General features: G+C 42.7%; 2 protein-coding genes across 3 annotated transcripts in view; one reads left to right on the top strand and one right to left on the bottom strand.

Annotated features, from left to right (window-relative positions):
- CNOT9 (CCR4-NOT transcription complex subunit 9) overlaps positions 1-10541 on the bottom strand; it is a 29759-nt gene extending 19218 nt beyond the window's left edge. Inside the window, 1 exon segment of the mRNA XM_030325463.1 lies at positions 10371-10541. Within this exon segment, the coding sequence (XP_030181323.1) occupies positions 10371-10394 (24 nt within the window). The 5' untranslated portion in view covers positions 10395-10541.
- Positions 10542-10945: 404 nt separating this feature from the next.
- The window catches only part of USP37 (ubiquitin specific peptidase 37), a 115007-nt gene continuing 110993 nt past the window's right edge, over positions 10946-14959 (top strand). Inside the window, exon 1 of one of the 2 annotated variants that reach the window (XM_030324583.2) lies at positions 10946-11176. The gene's annotated coding sequence lies outside the window, so the exon portion shown is untranslated. The remainder of the gene's footprint in view (positions 11177-14959) is intronic. The other variant, XM_030324584.2, reaches the window with a different exon arrangement.

Below are 14959 nucleotides of genomic sequence, written 5' to 3'. Positions count from 1 at the left end.
ATTCTCCACACCTGTCAAACAGCCTGTGCCCTCGGTTAACTCCTTTAATTATTCTTCTTTGGAAAATATGATAGAGTAGAAAAATGATTACCATTGCTATTTTTAGCTCTAAAGTCCTAACAGATTCAAGATTTCGATCCCTATGCCCAGTATTTTCTCACTTAGTTACCCAACCAGGGGAATTATTGGGTAGATGGGGGGCAGGAGGGGTAGGCAAAAAAAAAAAAAAAAAAAAAAAAAGAACTATACTTACAGATGAGATCACTATCACTCAGAGGATTAACCTGCTCAATTCACCCAAGTATGAACTTGCATATTCCAGTGCCTTCCTGAACTGCATTACACAGCTTCCCATGATATTTATATGTTCCCACTACAGCTTAGTGTGATAGAATGACCTACCCATCGTACAGATGGAAAGATGAGGCACAGAAAGGACAACTGTCTTTGTTGAAGAACAAAAGTCTAAGATAGACTTTGAGGTGCACTCACAATCACTGTACCCAAGCTGAACAGTCTTCTATAAATGGAAGCTTGATTATAAGCTTTTAGCTTAATGTTTATCATTTCACTTGCTTGACAGAATGAACCACAAAGTGTTCTGCTAAATGGACTGAAATACCATGCCGCTTAAGTCTTAAGTGCCTCAATCTGTTGAAAGGTATTTTGTAACTCCCATCAGTGGTGGTCCTCAAGGAAGCCCAGGCTCCCACAGCAGCAATATGAAGAAGTAACAGGGTAGTCCTACCCCCCCCACCCCCCCCACCCCCCCGCCAATAGCAAAAGCAGTATTGTCCAAGCACTTGCCCTTTCCAGGCTACTACAGATAGGCCCTCAACTTAAAAAATTATTTTTGGAAATGTAATTCCCACCAGGAAGACAGGGTATGTTTATTTATAGAGTATTATATCACCTTAAAAAGCTCTGTGGAAACAAGGGCTAAAATTTTAGCTTTGAGTTTCCTGCCCACAGTCTCCTGGATGACCCACAATCCAATAACTAAAGGGGTCTCAGAGACTCTCATTGCTCCATTAAGAGTATCTATACTGATTAGTCTTTACTCATTCAACTCCCCCTAAAGTCCTGTTGCCCCAAACCACTAAGCTCCATTGCCCCCAGTACAGCCAGTTTGCAACCTGTATCTGGAACTCCTATGCCTCATGCTGCCCCAGGGAGCCCTGGGTGTAGAACAGCAGGATGCACTTGTAGCCACCGATCAGCATATCATGGCTTCTGAACACCAGGCCCCACCCCCACATATTCTATTTCCAGAGCTGGCCTAACTTCAGCAAGGAGATGGTGTCCTTGGAGCGATGCTAACACTCTAGAGGGCCTGGTGCCTAGTTGGGTATCTAACGTCATGGCCACCTGCTGCCAGCAATACTCCAACTTTTAAGGCTACTTGTGGGAGCTGCAGCCTCTGTGGGGCTTTGGTTCTAAGAGAGCTAGGGATGTCAGGTGGGTGGTAATGTCCTCTCAGGCACTAGCTTGGACCTGTGGGCTCTGTAGCCATTCTAGCAAAGGAAGGCAGTGAGGGCAGTTTGGTGCCCTTACTTGGGATAAGAACCCTCTTTTTCATCACCCCCAGTGAATTTTGCCTACAATTTAACAGGAGTTAGTTTAACCCTACTGAATACCTATTTGTTATGGGATGAATACAATTATTTCTTTAAAACAAAATCTTTTTTAAACATTTATTCATTATTGAGAGACAGAGCGTGAGCAGGGGAGGGGCAGAGAGAGAGGGAGACACAGAATCTGAAGCAGGCTCCAGGCTCCGAGCTGTCTGCACAGAGCCTGAGGCGGGGCTTGAACTCACAAACTGCGAGATCATGACCTGAGCTGACGTCGGACGCTTAACCAACTGAGCCACCCGGGCGCCCCTGAATACAATTATTTCTTAAAACAAAAATGGGAGCTAACACACATAGTGCTTACTCTGTCAGGCACTGTCCCAAACAAATACTTGTCACTACTCTCATTTTATAGAGGAGGAAACACTGTTATTTTGCCAAAGCCAAAATCTGAATCCAGGCAGCCTGGCAACAGAGTCCATACTCTTTGCTTTGCTAATGCTGTTTCTCACCTGACTGAAAGATTAGGTCTGATCTAAAGATGACGTTTAAAGGGCACCTGAATGGCTCAGTCGGTTAGGTGTCTGACTTTGGCTCAGGTTATAATCTCACGGCTCCTGAGTTCAAGCCCCGCATCAGGTTCTATGCTGATACCTCGGAGCCTGGAGTGTACTTCGGATTCCATGTCTTCCTCTCTCTCTGCCCCTCCCCTGCTCGCGCGCTCTCTCTCTTTCTCTCTCGCTCAAAAATAGATAAACATTAAAAAAATAATAAAGATGATGCTCAAAACAGCTTTGTCCTGTGACCTGGACAATAGAGACAGGGAACATATATATAAGAGCTCAGACAAAAACTTAAAATGTTACTGCTGTTAGTTCAGCCGAATCTGAAAAACAATCAGCACCATGAACAATACCCAATACTGTCCATGTGAAGGGATATTCTCGACTTAATTGAGACTACAAAGCACATGATAATCATCAACAAAATATTTTTTTTAAATGTTATTTAAGTAAGCTCTATGCCCAACGTGAGGCTTGAACTCACAACCCAGAGGTCAAGAGTCTCATGTTCTACCAACTGAGCCAGCCAGGCACCTCAATAAACATCATTTTATTTTTATTTTTATTTTTTTTTAAATTTTTTTTTTCAACGTTTATTTTTGCGACAGAGAGAGACAGAGCATGAACGGGGGAGGGGCAGAGAGAGAGGGAGACACAGAATCAGAAACAGGCTCCAGGCTCTGAGCCATCAGCCCAGAGCCCGACGCGGGGCTCGAACTCACGGACCGCGAGATCGTGACCTGGCTGAAGTCGGACGCTTAACCGACTGCGCCACCCAGGCACCCCAATAAACATCATTTTAATGAGAAAGTCAGTGAGATAGTTGGACCTAATTCCTAATTCCCTATGTCAAATCATGGTTCTCATAGGAATAATCTAGCTAGTGATAGCCACTTCACTCTCACACGCACACCTCCACCACACACATCAACAGGTAATTTTATAACACATGCAGAAGTTTAGTTATTGTGGAGAATAAAAGGGAAAATATTTTTACATTTTGATTTACATATTGATATATGTACAGGTGACTTGAATGTGGGTTTGAACTACACAGGTCACTCATACATGGACTCTTTTCAGTAACTACAGTAAACCCCAATATGTATCTTACCCTCTTTCTAAATCCCAAGGATCATTTAGGCACACCTTTCACAAAAATATTAGAATCTGAAAATTCATGTCTTCCTAAGAGTGTGGGAAGTGAAAGAGGCAGGTGGGGTAGATAAGGAAAGAGACAGAACCGTACTGAACATTAAAAAAAATTTTTTTCAATGTTTATTTTTAAGAGACAGAGTGTGAGTGGGGAAGGGTACGGGGAGACATGGAATCCAAAGCAGTCTCCAGGCTCTGAGCCATCAGCACAGAGCCCAATGCGGGACTGGAACTCAAGAACTGTGAGATCATGACCTGAGCCCAAGTCTGATGCTCAACCGACTGAGCCACCCAGGTGCCCCTGTACTGGACATTTTTTAAAACATGGTTTCATTTACTGAACAGAACACGGTTATTATCCTCATTTTACAACTGATGAAAGTATGAGTAAAGGATGGTAGGTTTCCTCTTCCTGCCATTCTCTAAACATCACCACTAAAGATTCCTAAAGCAATTGCTACAATTCTTTTATAATTTACTAATCCATTTCTGAGGCTGTGGATGATATAGAATTCAATCTAGGAGCATACACTCCTCTTCTGGAGAAGCATAACTTCTCTACTGGAGACTACTTTAAACACATTAAAAGTAATAGCAGAATACTGCCACAAGAATTGAAGTTAACACTTTTTTTTTTAAGTTTATGTATTTTTGAGTGGGGGGAGAGAAGGAGAGAGTGGGGGGCACAGAGGCACGGGGTGGGGGGCAGAGGATCAGAAGCAGGCTCTGTGCTGACAGCAGTGAGCCCAATGTGGGGCTTGAACTCACAAACCATGAGATCATGACCTGAGCTGAAGGACCTGAATTGAAGCCAGCTACTTAACCAGGTCAACACTTCTTGGATCACGTGAAATCTATGGATCTTTTCCTCAGGAAAACATGCAATTGCAAATTGTTTTGCACATAATTTCTTCTACACAAAATTTACACACAATTTAAAAGAATTCATAGACCCCATGTAACCTATGCATGGATCCAGAATTAAGAACTTGTTTATCAAGTGAAAGAATAGAAAAGACCCCAATTTACATGTAACTACACAAGCACAATAAGTGGAATGCACACTGCACTGGAAACCAGAAATGGCTTCAAAATACAGTTTCGCCATTTCTATAATTGTGTGACCTAGTAGAAGTCATTTACTTTGGCAAGCCTTAATTTTATCATTGGTAAAATAAGGGAACAATACCATAAAGTCCCAGGCAGCTCTCAAATCTTGGAAATTACTTTATTTAGTTCTTAGTTATTGCTGAGAGACTAATCTAAGAGCTCTTTAAAAAGTTAATTTTAGGGGCGCCTGGGTGGCGCAGTCGGTTAAGCGTCCGACTTCAGCCAGGTCACGATCTCGCGGTCTGTGAGTTCGAGCCCCGCGTCGGGCTCTGGGCTGATGGCTCAGAGCCTGGAGCCTGTTTCCGATTCTGTGTCTCCCTCTCTCTCTGCCCCTCGCCCGTTCATGCTCTGTCTCTCTCTGTCCCAAAAATAAAAAATAAACGTTGGAAAAAAAAAAAAAAGTTAATTTTATTGAGGTTAATTTGCATAAAATTTTAAGTGGACCCATTTTAAGTGTATGTTTCAATGACTTTTTTTTGTTTGTTTGTTTTTTAACGTTTATTTATTTTTGAGACAGAGAGAGACAGAGCATGAACGGGGGAGGGTCAGAGAGAGGGAGACACAGAACCTGAAACAGGCTCCAGGCTCTCAGCTGTCAGCACAGAGCCCGACGCGGGGCTCGAACCCACGGACCGCGAGACCATGACCTGAGCCGAAGTCGGCCGCTTAACTGACTGAGCCACCCAGGTGCCCCATGTTTCAATGACTTTTGAGAACTTTATATACCTGAGTAACCACCACCACAATCAAGATCTAGACCTCTTCTTTAGGAGTACCTGGGTGGCTCTGACAGCTTAGAGCCTGGAGACTGCTTTGGATTCTGTGTCTCCATCTCTCTCTGCCCTCCCCTGCTCATGCTCTGTCTCTGTCTCAAAAATAAACATTATATATATACATATAGACAGACTTCTTCCACCATCCCCAGAAGTTCTCTGGTACTTCTTTCAGTAAACCACACACCCAGTCTTAGGCAATCACAGATAGGCATTCTGCCACTATAGAATAGGGTTGCCTTTTCTAGAAATTATAGAGGAGGCAACATATATTGAACATAAACGTACTTTTTTTTTTAACATGCTTTTTTTAAAGTTTATTTATTTTGAGAGAGAGAGAGAAAGAGAGAGCGCGCGCGCGCGCGCGCACACACACACACACACACACACACGAGCAGGGGAGGGGCAGAGAGAGAATCCCAAGCAGGCTCTGCATTGTCAGCACAGAGCCCAACAGGGGCTCGAACTCACAAACAGAGAGATCATGACCTGAGATTAAATCCAGAGTTGGCCGTTTAACCACCTGAGCCACCTAGGCACCCCAAAACATAGTATGTTTATACCAATGTACCAGTCACTGAGGATTACCTCAGAATTCAAAGAGGAAACAGGTTCAGGGAGGTTTAGCAGACTCAAATTCACACTGTGAGTGTATGCTGGAATTAAATTCAAACTGTAGTCTACTTCTTTATACAATCAGTAAGCCCTACCCTAGTCTGTAGGATTGAAATCACAATGATCCTTCCAAGTTGAAGAAATTATTTTTTAAGAACTCAATACGGAACTTTGAGTTTAACATTCTATTCTAATACAGGTCATTAATAGTTGGACTTGGATAAACAGTGGGTTCAATTACAGAAACCAGAAAGTCATTTATGAGAAGTATGATTTGGACTATTATCATCCTCAACACTTACTTCCAAGATTAGAAATCATATAGAACTGTACATTTTTAGGTATAACCTCCTTAAAGTTAGTGGTCCTTTCAACAGATCAGTTTAAAAAATGTTTATATTACCAAAATTTAGGAGAGAATCACCCTCCTCTCTTCTGTTTAATGGTTTGGATATGAAAAATGTATTTCAAGTAAATTTTTCCTTTCAACAAAGCTTAACAAGGCAAGACACTTACCAAAGTCAGTCATCAATGGCTAAACTCTTAAGTGTCACACAGGGTACTGATAGTTCGTCATCTATCTCTGAAAGATCTTAACTCCACGTGAAAAGGAGAAAGAGATTTCGGACTTCAAAAAAAAAAAAAAAAAAAAAAAGACCCACGTTATCCTTAAGTGGGAGCAAAATAAGACTTTCCCCCCTCATCAGTTAAAAAATTGGTATTGATGGCTTTTTAAAACAGGAAATAACCAAACCTCTCAATATAACTTTATATTCAAGAGCCAAAGTACCTGTTGGTTTTGCTACCAATAACTATGGGACAGTGAATAAAGAAAAATGTCACAAGATTGAAAGAGATTATTTTCCTAAATCTGGAGATGACTTAACATGTGGCTTTGGTGTCTGCATAATGATGATATTCCAAGAAAACACACTTTCTAAATAGTGCCAAAGGAAGTATTAAATTAGCTTAATTATCTTCATATTTTTAGAAGGGCCAGGATGTTCTTCAAAACACCCCTTTAAAAATTGAAGTGAATAAGCAAAGAGAAGTTAGGCAATTTGCTTAAAACTTCAACAGGAGACATGGGAAGAGACAGCACTTAAATCAGATCCCTCAGAGTGCACAATGTTCCTTTTACTTGCCAAACAGGAGAGCACCTGGGAATCCAGCACAGCTTCAACAAAAAGATGTAAACTGACTGATGATGCTACTGGTTACGTGGAAAGTGAGGGTAAAAACATGGGTTTAAGGATACTAAGACCACCAGTGGAAATTAGTGGAGAAATTTTTTAAAAAATTCATACCCAATGCATCTCTCAAATAAAGGCTTACCTTTGGCTATTTTAGATCACTAGCGGAACAGTCATTAAAGACCCACAATATGTGAAAATCTGTAGTTCTACTAATCTGAAACAACCTCCAAGGTCCACAACAAGGTGATTTGTTACTTTGCTGAGGCAGGAATTATAGTCCCAAGGCTGAAGTCTGGGAGCAAGTCACTTAACCAATGAGTGTATCTGGCCAACAACTGAGCACTTTGTTATTCGCATTTCATCTTTAGAATAATCCTGTGTGGCATTTCTGTCCCTATTTCACAGATGTGAGAAAGAAATTATATTTTATGGTGGCAATAATGACAATGTTAAAATCTATTCTGTAAAGTATGACAAGAATATACCATACTGTACATTTCTAGCATAATACACTACTGAAGACTCAAAATTTAAGATACTTTCCAAATTATCTCAATTCTTCCCTCTAGTAAATGAAATCCTGCATTCACATGTGATCACATTCTCCTTTGATAGTACTATCTCCCTAGCTGAACTAATGCTTTACCTGTTATTTTAAAAAAGAGATAAAGGCATACACAGGTATAGGTTTTCATCATTCAGCAAAAAAAAAATTTTCTCAATGGGCTTAGATTAAAGGTAGTGTTGCATTAAACTCTTCTCAATTTCCAGTAATATACACCATGACTATCCCTTTACACATATCAGAATAATACAGGCAGTTTAGTCTAATAGAAGGCATGAAAGATTGGGAAAGAGGTGGTTGAACTTTTCTATGCTTCAGTTTCCTCAGTAACCAAACAGTCTAGTGAATGAGTGGTACAAAGCAACTTGTCAGAACTTTTGTGTGATTCCCAATAGCATAACAGATGAAAATGTATCTAAAAGCTCAGATTTTTTTAATTAAAAAATTTTAAACTAAATTTAAATTTATTAACTTATTTAAAAATTTTATCTTTTGAGAGACTGAGCACGAGCAGTGGAGGGGCAGAGAGAGGGAGACACAGAATCGAAACAGGCTTCAGGCTCCAAGCTGTCAGCACAGAGCCCAATGTGTGGCTCAAACTCACAAAAATATGGGGTTCAGACCCACAAATGTGAGATCATGACCTGAGCCGAAGTCGGATGCTCAACCAACTGAGCCACCCAGGAGTCCCTAAAAGCTCAGATTTTAAATCAATGTAAAGCAATGTAACTTATTTGAAGAAACATATGTTTAGTGTCTATTATAAGTAATGAATCACAACCTTAATCATTGTTCAAAAGATGCATTAGGGGATAAGTAAAAATAAAAGGAAGTGAATAGGTACAGAGTTTGGATAGTCATAGATAAAAGAGCAGTTTGGTACCAAAGCCTGGAGAAGACACAATCAGATTGTGGGAAATGGACAAGCCAAACTTACAAGAATCCCTTGAGTAACCTGTCCCTCCCCTACTAGCAGCAACCTTATCTTCTGACTTGCTTCTTCCCAAATTACATGTGTAATTTAGGAGAAGAAACAAAAAAGCTGGGGAAATTGCAGTCACTTAATAGAAAGATGTAATGCAGAGAGTGGATACTCTGAGTAGTTACAAATGCTTAGAAACACAGTGAGAGGAGGCAGAGATGTCACTGGCCCCAGAAGTGACAATGTTTTCTATAGCTGAGTCACATTCAGCATACTTTTTCACTTTTTATATTTATTTATTTAAAAACATTTTTTTTTTGAGACAGAGAGAGACAGAGCACGAATGGGGGAGGGTCAGAGAGAGGGAGACACAGAATCTGAAACAGGCTCCAGGCTCTGAGCTGTCAGCACAGAGCCTGACGCAGGGCTTGAACTCACCGACCGCAAGATCATGACCTGAGCTGAAGTTGGCCGCTCAACCGACTGAGCCACCCAGGCACCCCTCACTTTTTATATTTAAAGTTAAAGCAATTTTTTTTTTTTTTGCTCTCTATTTAGTACTTATGTCATTTTGCCTGATAATGCACTTCCAGTGTATTATCATCTTAAGTCACTTCACCCTAGTGGAACAAAAAAAGTACAACTGGTATTCAGAAGAGTGTGCTCAAATCATATGATCTCATTTCCCCATTATGGCTATGTGCTCTCAGTAGTCACCTCCCTCATCTATACTCTTTCATTCATTTAAGTATTTGAGACCAAACTTTGTGCTAGGAACTGTCTTGGCACTTGGGGTAACCATGTAAACAAGATCCATAGGATCTCTGTCCTTGCCCTCAAGAAGTAGACAGTCAACAAACAGGTAAGTTAATACAAAAATTACAAATTGAGATAAACGCTGAGAAGGATATTTTAAGAAAGAAAAGTTAGGGGTTACAAAACCTCTTTAAAGACAGTGATCAAGAGAAGGCTACTCTGGGGAGATTTAGGCAGAGACCCAAGGAAGACGAGCCAGTTACACGCACCGGCTGTGTGTGTGTGTGTGCGCGCGCGCAATGGGAGGTGGTACGTGGTAAGAGCATCCCAAGAATAGAGAATCAGAAACTGCAAGTGAAGTAGAAAAGCGCAGGTATAAGAAGGGGCAGGCGGCCAACGCAGCTGGAGCCTACGGAGCAAATGACATAAGACCAGACCGCAAACGTAAGGACCGTATCGTATAGGGAGGGCCTCACAGGCCACAGCAAAGAGTCTGGATTTTATCTAAACGCAATGGAAAGTCCAAGAACTACTTCAGACAGGTGAATTACACGATCCGTTTTTCTTATTAAAAGATCGCCCTGATTAAATGAGATGTGTGAAAAAGGTTTTAAGGGCAGAGAACCGTAAGTCAGACGTAATAGGTGTTCACTTCTCCCGGTCCCGGATTTTCCACCTGTAAAACAAGTGGTGTGAGCTAGAAGCCATTTCTTTCCCGCTGCGAAGTGCCCAGGCAGCGAGCGAGTTCCGAGAGCAAGGGCCGTGTCAGATTGACCACGGAATTCCCCCTCATCCCCGCCGACGCCCAGCACGCAACCGGCACCCTGAGACTGTTGGTCAGTGCAATGAATCAATGAATAGCCTGCCCCGGCCGCGAGGGAGGCGCTCCGGCGCGGGACCAGGCCCCGGGGCCGGAAAAGAACGCGATACGCGGCGCAGGAGGCTGCGAGAGCCGACCGGAGAGGAAAGTGGGGGCCGGCTCCACCAGAGTGAAGGCGCCAAGAGGGAAGGGCCCGGGCCTCGCAGACTGAGGGCAGGAGGAGCTGGGACACCGGGCCCGACACGGGGACCTGGGAGAGGAGGCCGAAAAGCCGGGCTAAGGACGGGGTCTGGGCCCAGGCCGGAACGCCCAGCCACTCACCGCAGCCGTCGCCAGGCTGTGCATGTTGAGAGCGGCCGCCGCTCTTCTCCCACTGCCGGACGCTCCTGACCCGCGTCCCCGCTTCAGTGACTCTGCCGCCAAAGATGAAGAGCCGCCGCAACCGCCATCCGCCTCCGGCTCGCTCCGCCCCCTTCGCAGCCCTGTGACCCTTCACCCCTGACCCCGCCCACACACCTCTTCCCGCCTCCTGGCTCTTGGTGGAGTTAATAGTCCCAAAGTCTGTCCTTTGCCCCTTAAGATTCTTGGCCAGAAGGACGTCCGCCACCTACTAGTCCCCGCATCCTCTGGCTTCGAGCAGGTATCCCCAGAGAGGAGCGTGAACTCTGACTCTCCTCCGGAGGCCAGGGAAGGGCGGGAAAAGCCTGGCCGTCTCGGAGGACAAGCAGTGCGCATGCCCAACTGGGCTGTGTAGGAGGGGAAATGACGGAAAGTCCAAAGCGCTTGAAGTGGGAAGTGCGCATGCGTACTACTTCAGGCGGGGGCGGGACTGTCTCGGCGAGACTTCGCTCCGTGCTAGGGCGGGGCGAAGGCGTAGGAAAGGCGGAGTTTGCAGGGTTGCACGCACGCGCCTCGTCTAGTCGCGTCGAGTGTGCGTGCGTGCGTGCGTGCGTGTTTGCGTGTGGTCACAGTTCCCGCCATCAGCCGCTCTCCCTGAGTAGGGGGAGCGAGCGGCCCCTCTCCTTCGTGCCTGGTGTCCCTTCCTTCCTTCCCCCCGGCTCCTCCCCCTCCGCGCGGACTCTGTGCTTCCGGCAGGCTACTGCAGGGCTCCGGACCCGCAAGCACAGGTAAGGCGGGCCCGGCGGCGAGCTTCTCAACTGAGCCGTTTTCCCCAGGTCCCTCCTCCCCCCGCCCCCTGCGGTCCGCCCACTCGGCGTTCACTCTTCTGGAGTTCGCCCCGCTGCTGTTTAGCTCACCCCCACCCCCAGGACGCTCCCTGGGCCTCACAGGTACTCCTCTTGGGTTCCCCTCCAGGCTTTTTCTCTCCTTTGACCTGGTCTTTACTGTCACGCTCTTCCTCCGCAATCCAAACCTGGCCCCTTTTCGCTGGGGGCTGTCGTCGTCCGCCACTCGCCCCTTAGCAGGGCCTGCTGTCTCTTCAGGTGACTTCCGTTGCCGTACACCCATCAGGCCTTGGACGTTCACTCTTGACCATTCTTCACCTTCTTCTCTCTGCTAACCATCTCTCGCTAAAAGACATGAATTGTATTTTTGTCGTGCATTTGGTTGCTCTCCATCTTCTAGCTATCAGATCAGGTTGTCAGGTTTACCTATTTTAGGTCTTGATCCATGAAAGGAAATGATCATTGATAACAAAATCCTGTGTTCTGGAGAGTTGGCCTGTAGTGTTTTTGTGGTAATCCTTTTCAAAATTTTGGCTCTGGGTAAATGCCTTTTTGGGGTGGCAGTATCTGACAAGTCTACAAGTCTCTAACTGTACAAGATGTCTAAGACAGGGTGTCAAGGAGGCAGTTGGATATACTGGGTTGGAGCTCAGAGGAGAGTTCTGGGCAGAATATGTGAATTAATGTATATATGTCACCTGCCGTGTTGATAGTTAACTGGAGCTATGGATATGGATGAAATTGCCTATGGAGAGTGTAGTACTGGGAGAAAAAAATGCACCTAGGGTAGAGCACTGAGGGATTCTTGGTGTTTAATAACCGTATAGAGGAGGACAAGTCTTTTGTAAACGAGATGAAAGAAGCAATCAGTAGTGTTGAATTCTGTTGCATTCAACAGAATGAGGACTAAAAAGCCTGGTGACATCAGAGTAATCTATGATTAGTGAGAGATGTTCGATGGAGTGAAATGGAACATCTGGGTTTAGTGCTAGGGTCTTATTCACCTCTTCTGCCCTAAGCTTTAAATTCCATCTATATATTGATGATTAAGAATTTTAACTTCTAGGCTTTTCCTTTTATTTTCAGTTCAAGATCTAAATAACCAATTGTCTGCTTGATATCTACACTGGATTTTTTTCTTAGGAATTTCAAATATAATATATCTAAAACCAAAATCTTGATCTCCATTCCCCAAATTCTTTGTCTTTCAGTATGCCATTTCATTAACGGCATATTCACTTATTCACTTACATATGCTAGAAACTTGAGATCCATTCTTGACTTTCATCCCTTGAATCTTTAAGTTCTATTTATTCTATATCCAATAGAGTTGACCCTTGGACAATGCAAGGGTGGAGGGCACTGACTCCTTCCAGCTGGAAATCCATGTGTAACTTTTGACTTCTCCAAAACCTAACTACTAATAGCTTACTGTTGAGTGGAATGCTAATAGCATAATGTTAGTACATATTCTGTATGCTGTGTTTATTACATACTGTATTCTTAGAATAAAGTTAGACAAAAGAAATGTTATTAAGAAAATCGTAAGAAAGAGAAAATACACTTACAGTACCGTGCTTATCAAAAAAATCCATGTATACATAGGTCCGTGCATTTCAAACCTATGTTCAAGGGTCATCTGTATGTCCGAATCTATTTCTGTACATCTTCAGTATCACTTTTCCAGTTCAAGGCACGATCTTAAAAAATTTTTTTAACATTTATTATTTTTGAGAGAGAGAGAGAGACAGAGACAGACAGAACATGAGTGGGGGAGGGGCAGAGAGAGAGGGAGACTCAGAATCCAAATCAGGCTCCAGGCTCTGAGCTGTCAGCACAGAGCCCAACACGGGGCTCGAACCCACCAGCTGCAAGATGATGATCTGAGCCAAAGTCATAGGCTCAACCGTCTGAGCCACCCAAGCACCCCTCAAGCCACAATCTTCTTTCACTTGGACTTAATGTCACTGGTTCCCTGTATTCTCATCTGTAAAATAGGAATAATAATCACCTTATTGTATTGTTCTGAAAATTAAATGGCACATGACACACAATAAATAGCTAATAAGTATTGTTATTGTAATTGTTATAAGCTGAATCATTTCAGTATTCTCTTGTCTGCCCTATTTTCTTTCATTCTTCCTTCTTTTGCTCTCCTCTCTGAACCCAAATAAACCATATCACTTCTGCATTCAACAGTGACATGTTGTTTCTCTGCTTAAAACTCTTCTGTGGATTTCCTGTCACTAAATGTTTATTAAATTTAGGGTAAAATTAAAAATCCCTGTGGTCTACAGGATTCTGTATAATTTGATTTTTTCCAGCTTCACCAGCTTCATCTTGCTCTAGCCTCCTCTTTCTCACTAAACTCTAGCTACATTACTTTTCATTTCCTTAGTCACACCAAGTTGTTTTCCACTACAGGGCCCTTGCACATGCTGTTGTAGTTGCCTGGTTTGTTCGAGCATGACCATCCCCAATTAAGTCATTCTTCAGTATTAGCCTAACTTTTGCTCGATGCTTTCTACCCTCTACCCCCAAGTCTTAAATCAGGTACCCTATTATAATGTCTCATCATGCCTTGTGCTTTATATTTGTATCACTTTTTAGAACTTGTAATTATATATTGTGTGATTATTTAAAGCCAGTCTTTTATTAGAACATATGCTAGGAGATATTTCATTTCTATTTCTCAAGAATTCGAGTGAATAAGTAAACTGGAGCTTGTTTTAGGAACCATCTTGTCTTTCAGAAGCACCAGCTTACTTATACCTTGTCATTTGATGACAAGCACCTTTTCACTCTTCAGGCAAATTCAAGGACACAAAAGAAAATAAACCCAAGAGTTTTCCAGCTGTGGATGATTTTACTCATTCTTAGGTTATAAAATCATTCAGATTTTAGACTCTGAGTTGGAGATAAACTTTAGGTCAACTTCTGTCGTTTAGTCACACATTAATTTTATCTCTGTGCATTTGTTTTATAGATCTTTTTAGGAAAGAAAGCTCTTAGAAGTGGTTTATATATTTTAATAGGTTAAACTACGAGACTGGAGGGTATGAGGTTTCTAAAAACTAAATTTTTGGAAAATTCCAAAATATTATTTAAATTCCATATTTAAGTAAGTTGGTGGTGGATGTGGGAGAAAATACTAAAATTTAATAATTTGTGTGTGTAGAACAGTATTTGTGTTGAAAAAGAGGAAATAAATACAGGAAGTATATGAGTACCAGATACAGAAAAACATTTGGATTTATTTTATACTTAGTGATGAGCCGTTAATGTTTGGGAGAAAGTTTCAGTTAAGCAAGATGAAGACAAGCCATTCTAGAGATACGCTGTACAATGTTGTACCCATAGTTAACAATATCATATTGTACACTTTGTTACCATATTAAGTATTCTTACCATGGTAGAATAAAATTTACAAAAAATGTATGATGGGAATTGGCATCAATGGTAAATATTTAGCACTTACTAAGTGCTTGTATTTGTTCTAGTACAAAAGAAGGTAAGACAGGTTCCTTGCACATCCCCCCCCCCCCCCCCCCCCCAGGAGAAAGTTAAGGAGACAAATAGTGCATGCTTTACTTGTTAAGAAATAAAGAGTAGTTCTTTACAAAGGGTATTTATAGAGTAGAGGATTCATTGGATGGAGAAATCCTGAAACAATGGAGACTGAAAAGTGATTGTTGCTGCAAATCATTGATGAGGATGCATTGTGAT

The sequence above is a fragment of the Lynx canadensis genome, chromosome C1 (genome assembly GCF_007474595.2).
Source record: "Lynx canadensis isolate LIC74 chromosome C1, mLynCan4.pri.v2, whole genome shotgun sequence".
NCBI classification, from domain to species: domain Eukaryota; kingdom Metazoa; phylum Chordata; class Mammalia; order Carnivora; family Felidae; genus Lynx; species Lynx canadensis.
This window is presented reverse-complemented; position numbering and strand designations above follow the sequence as displayed.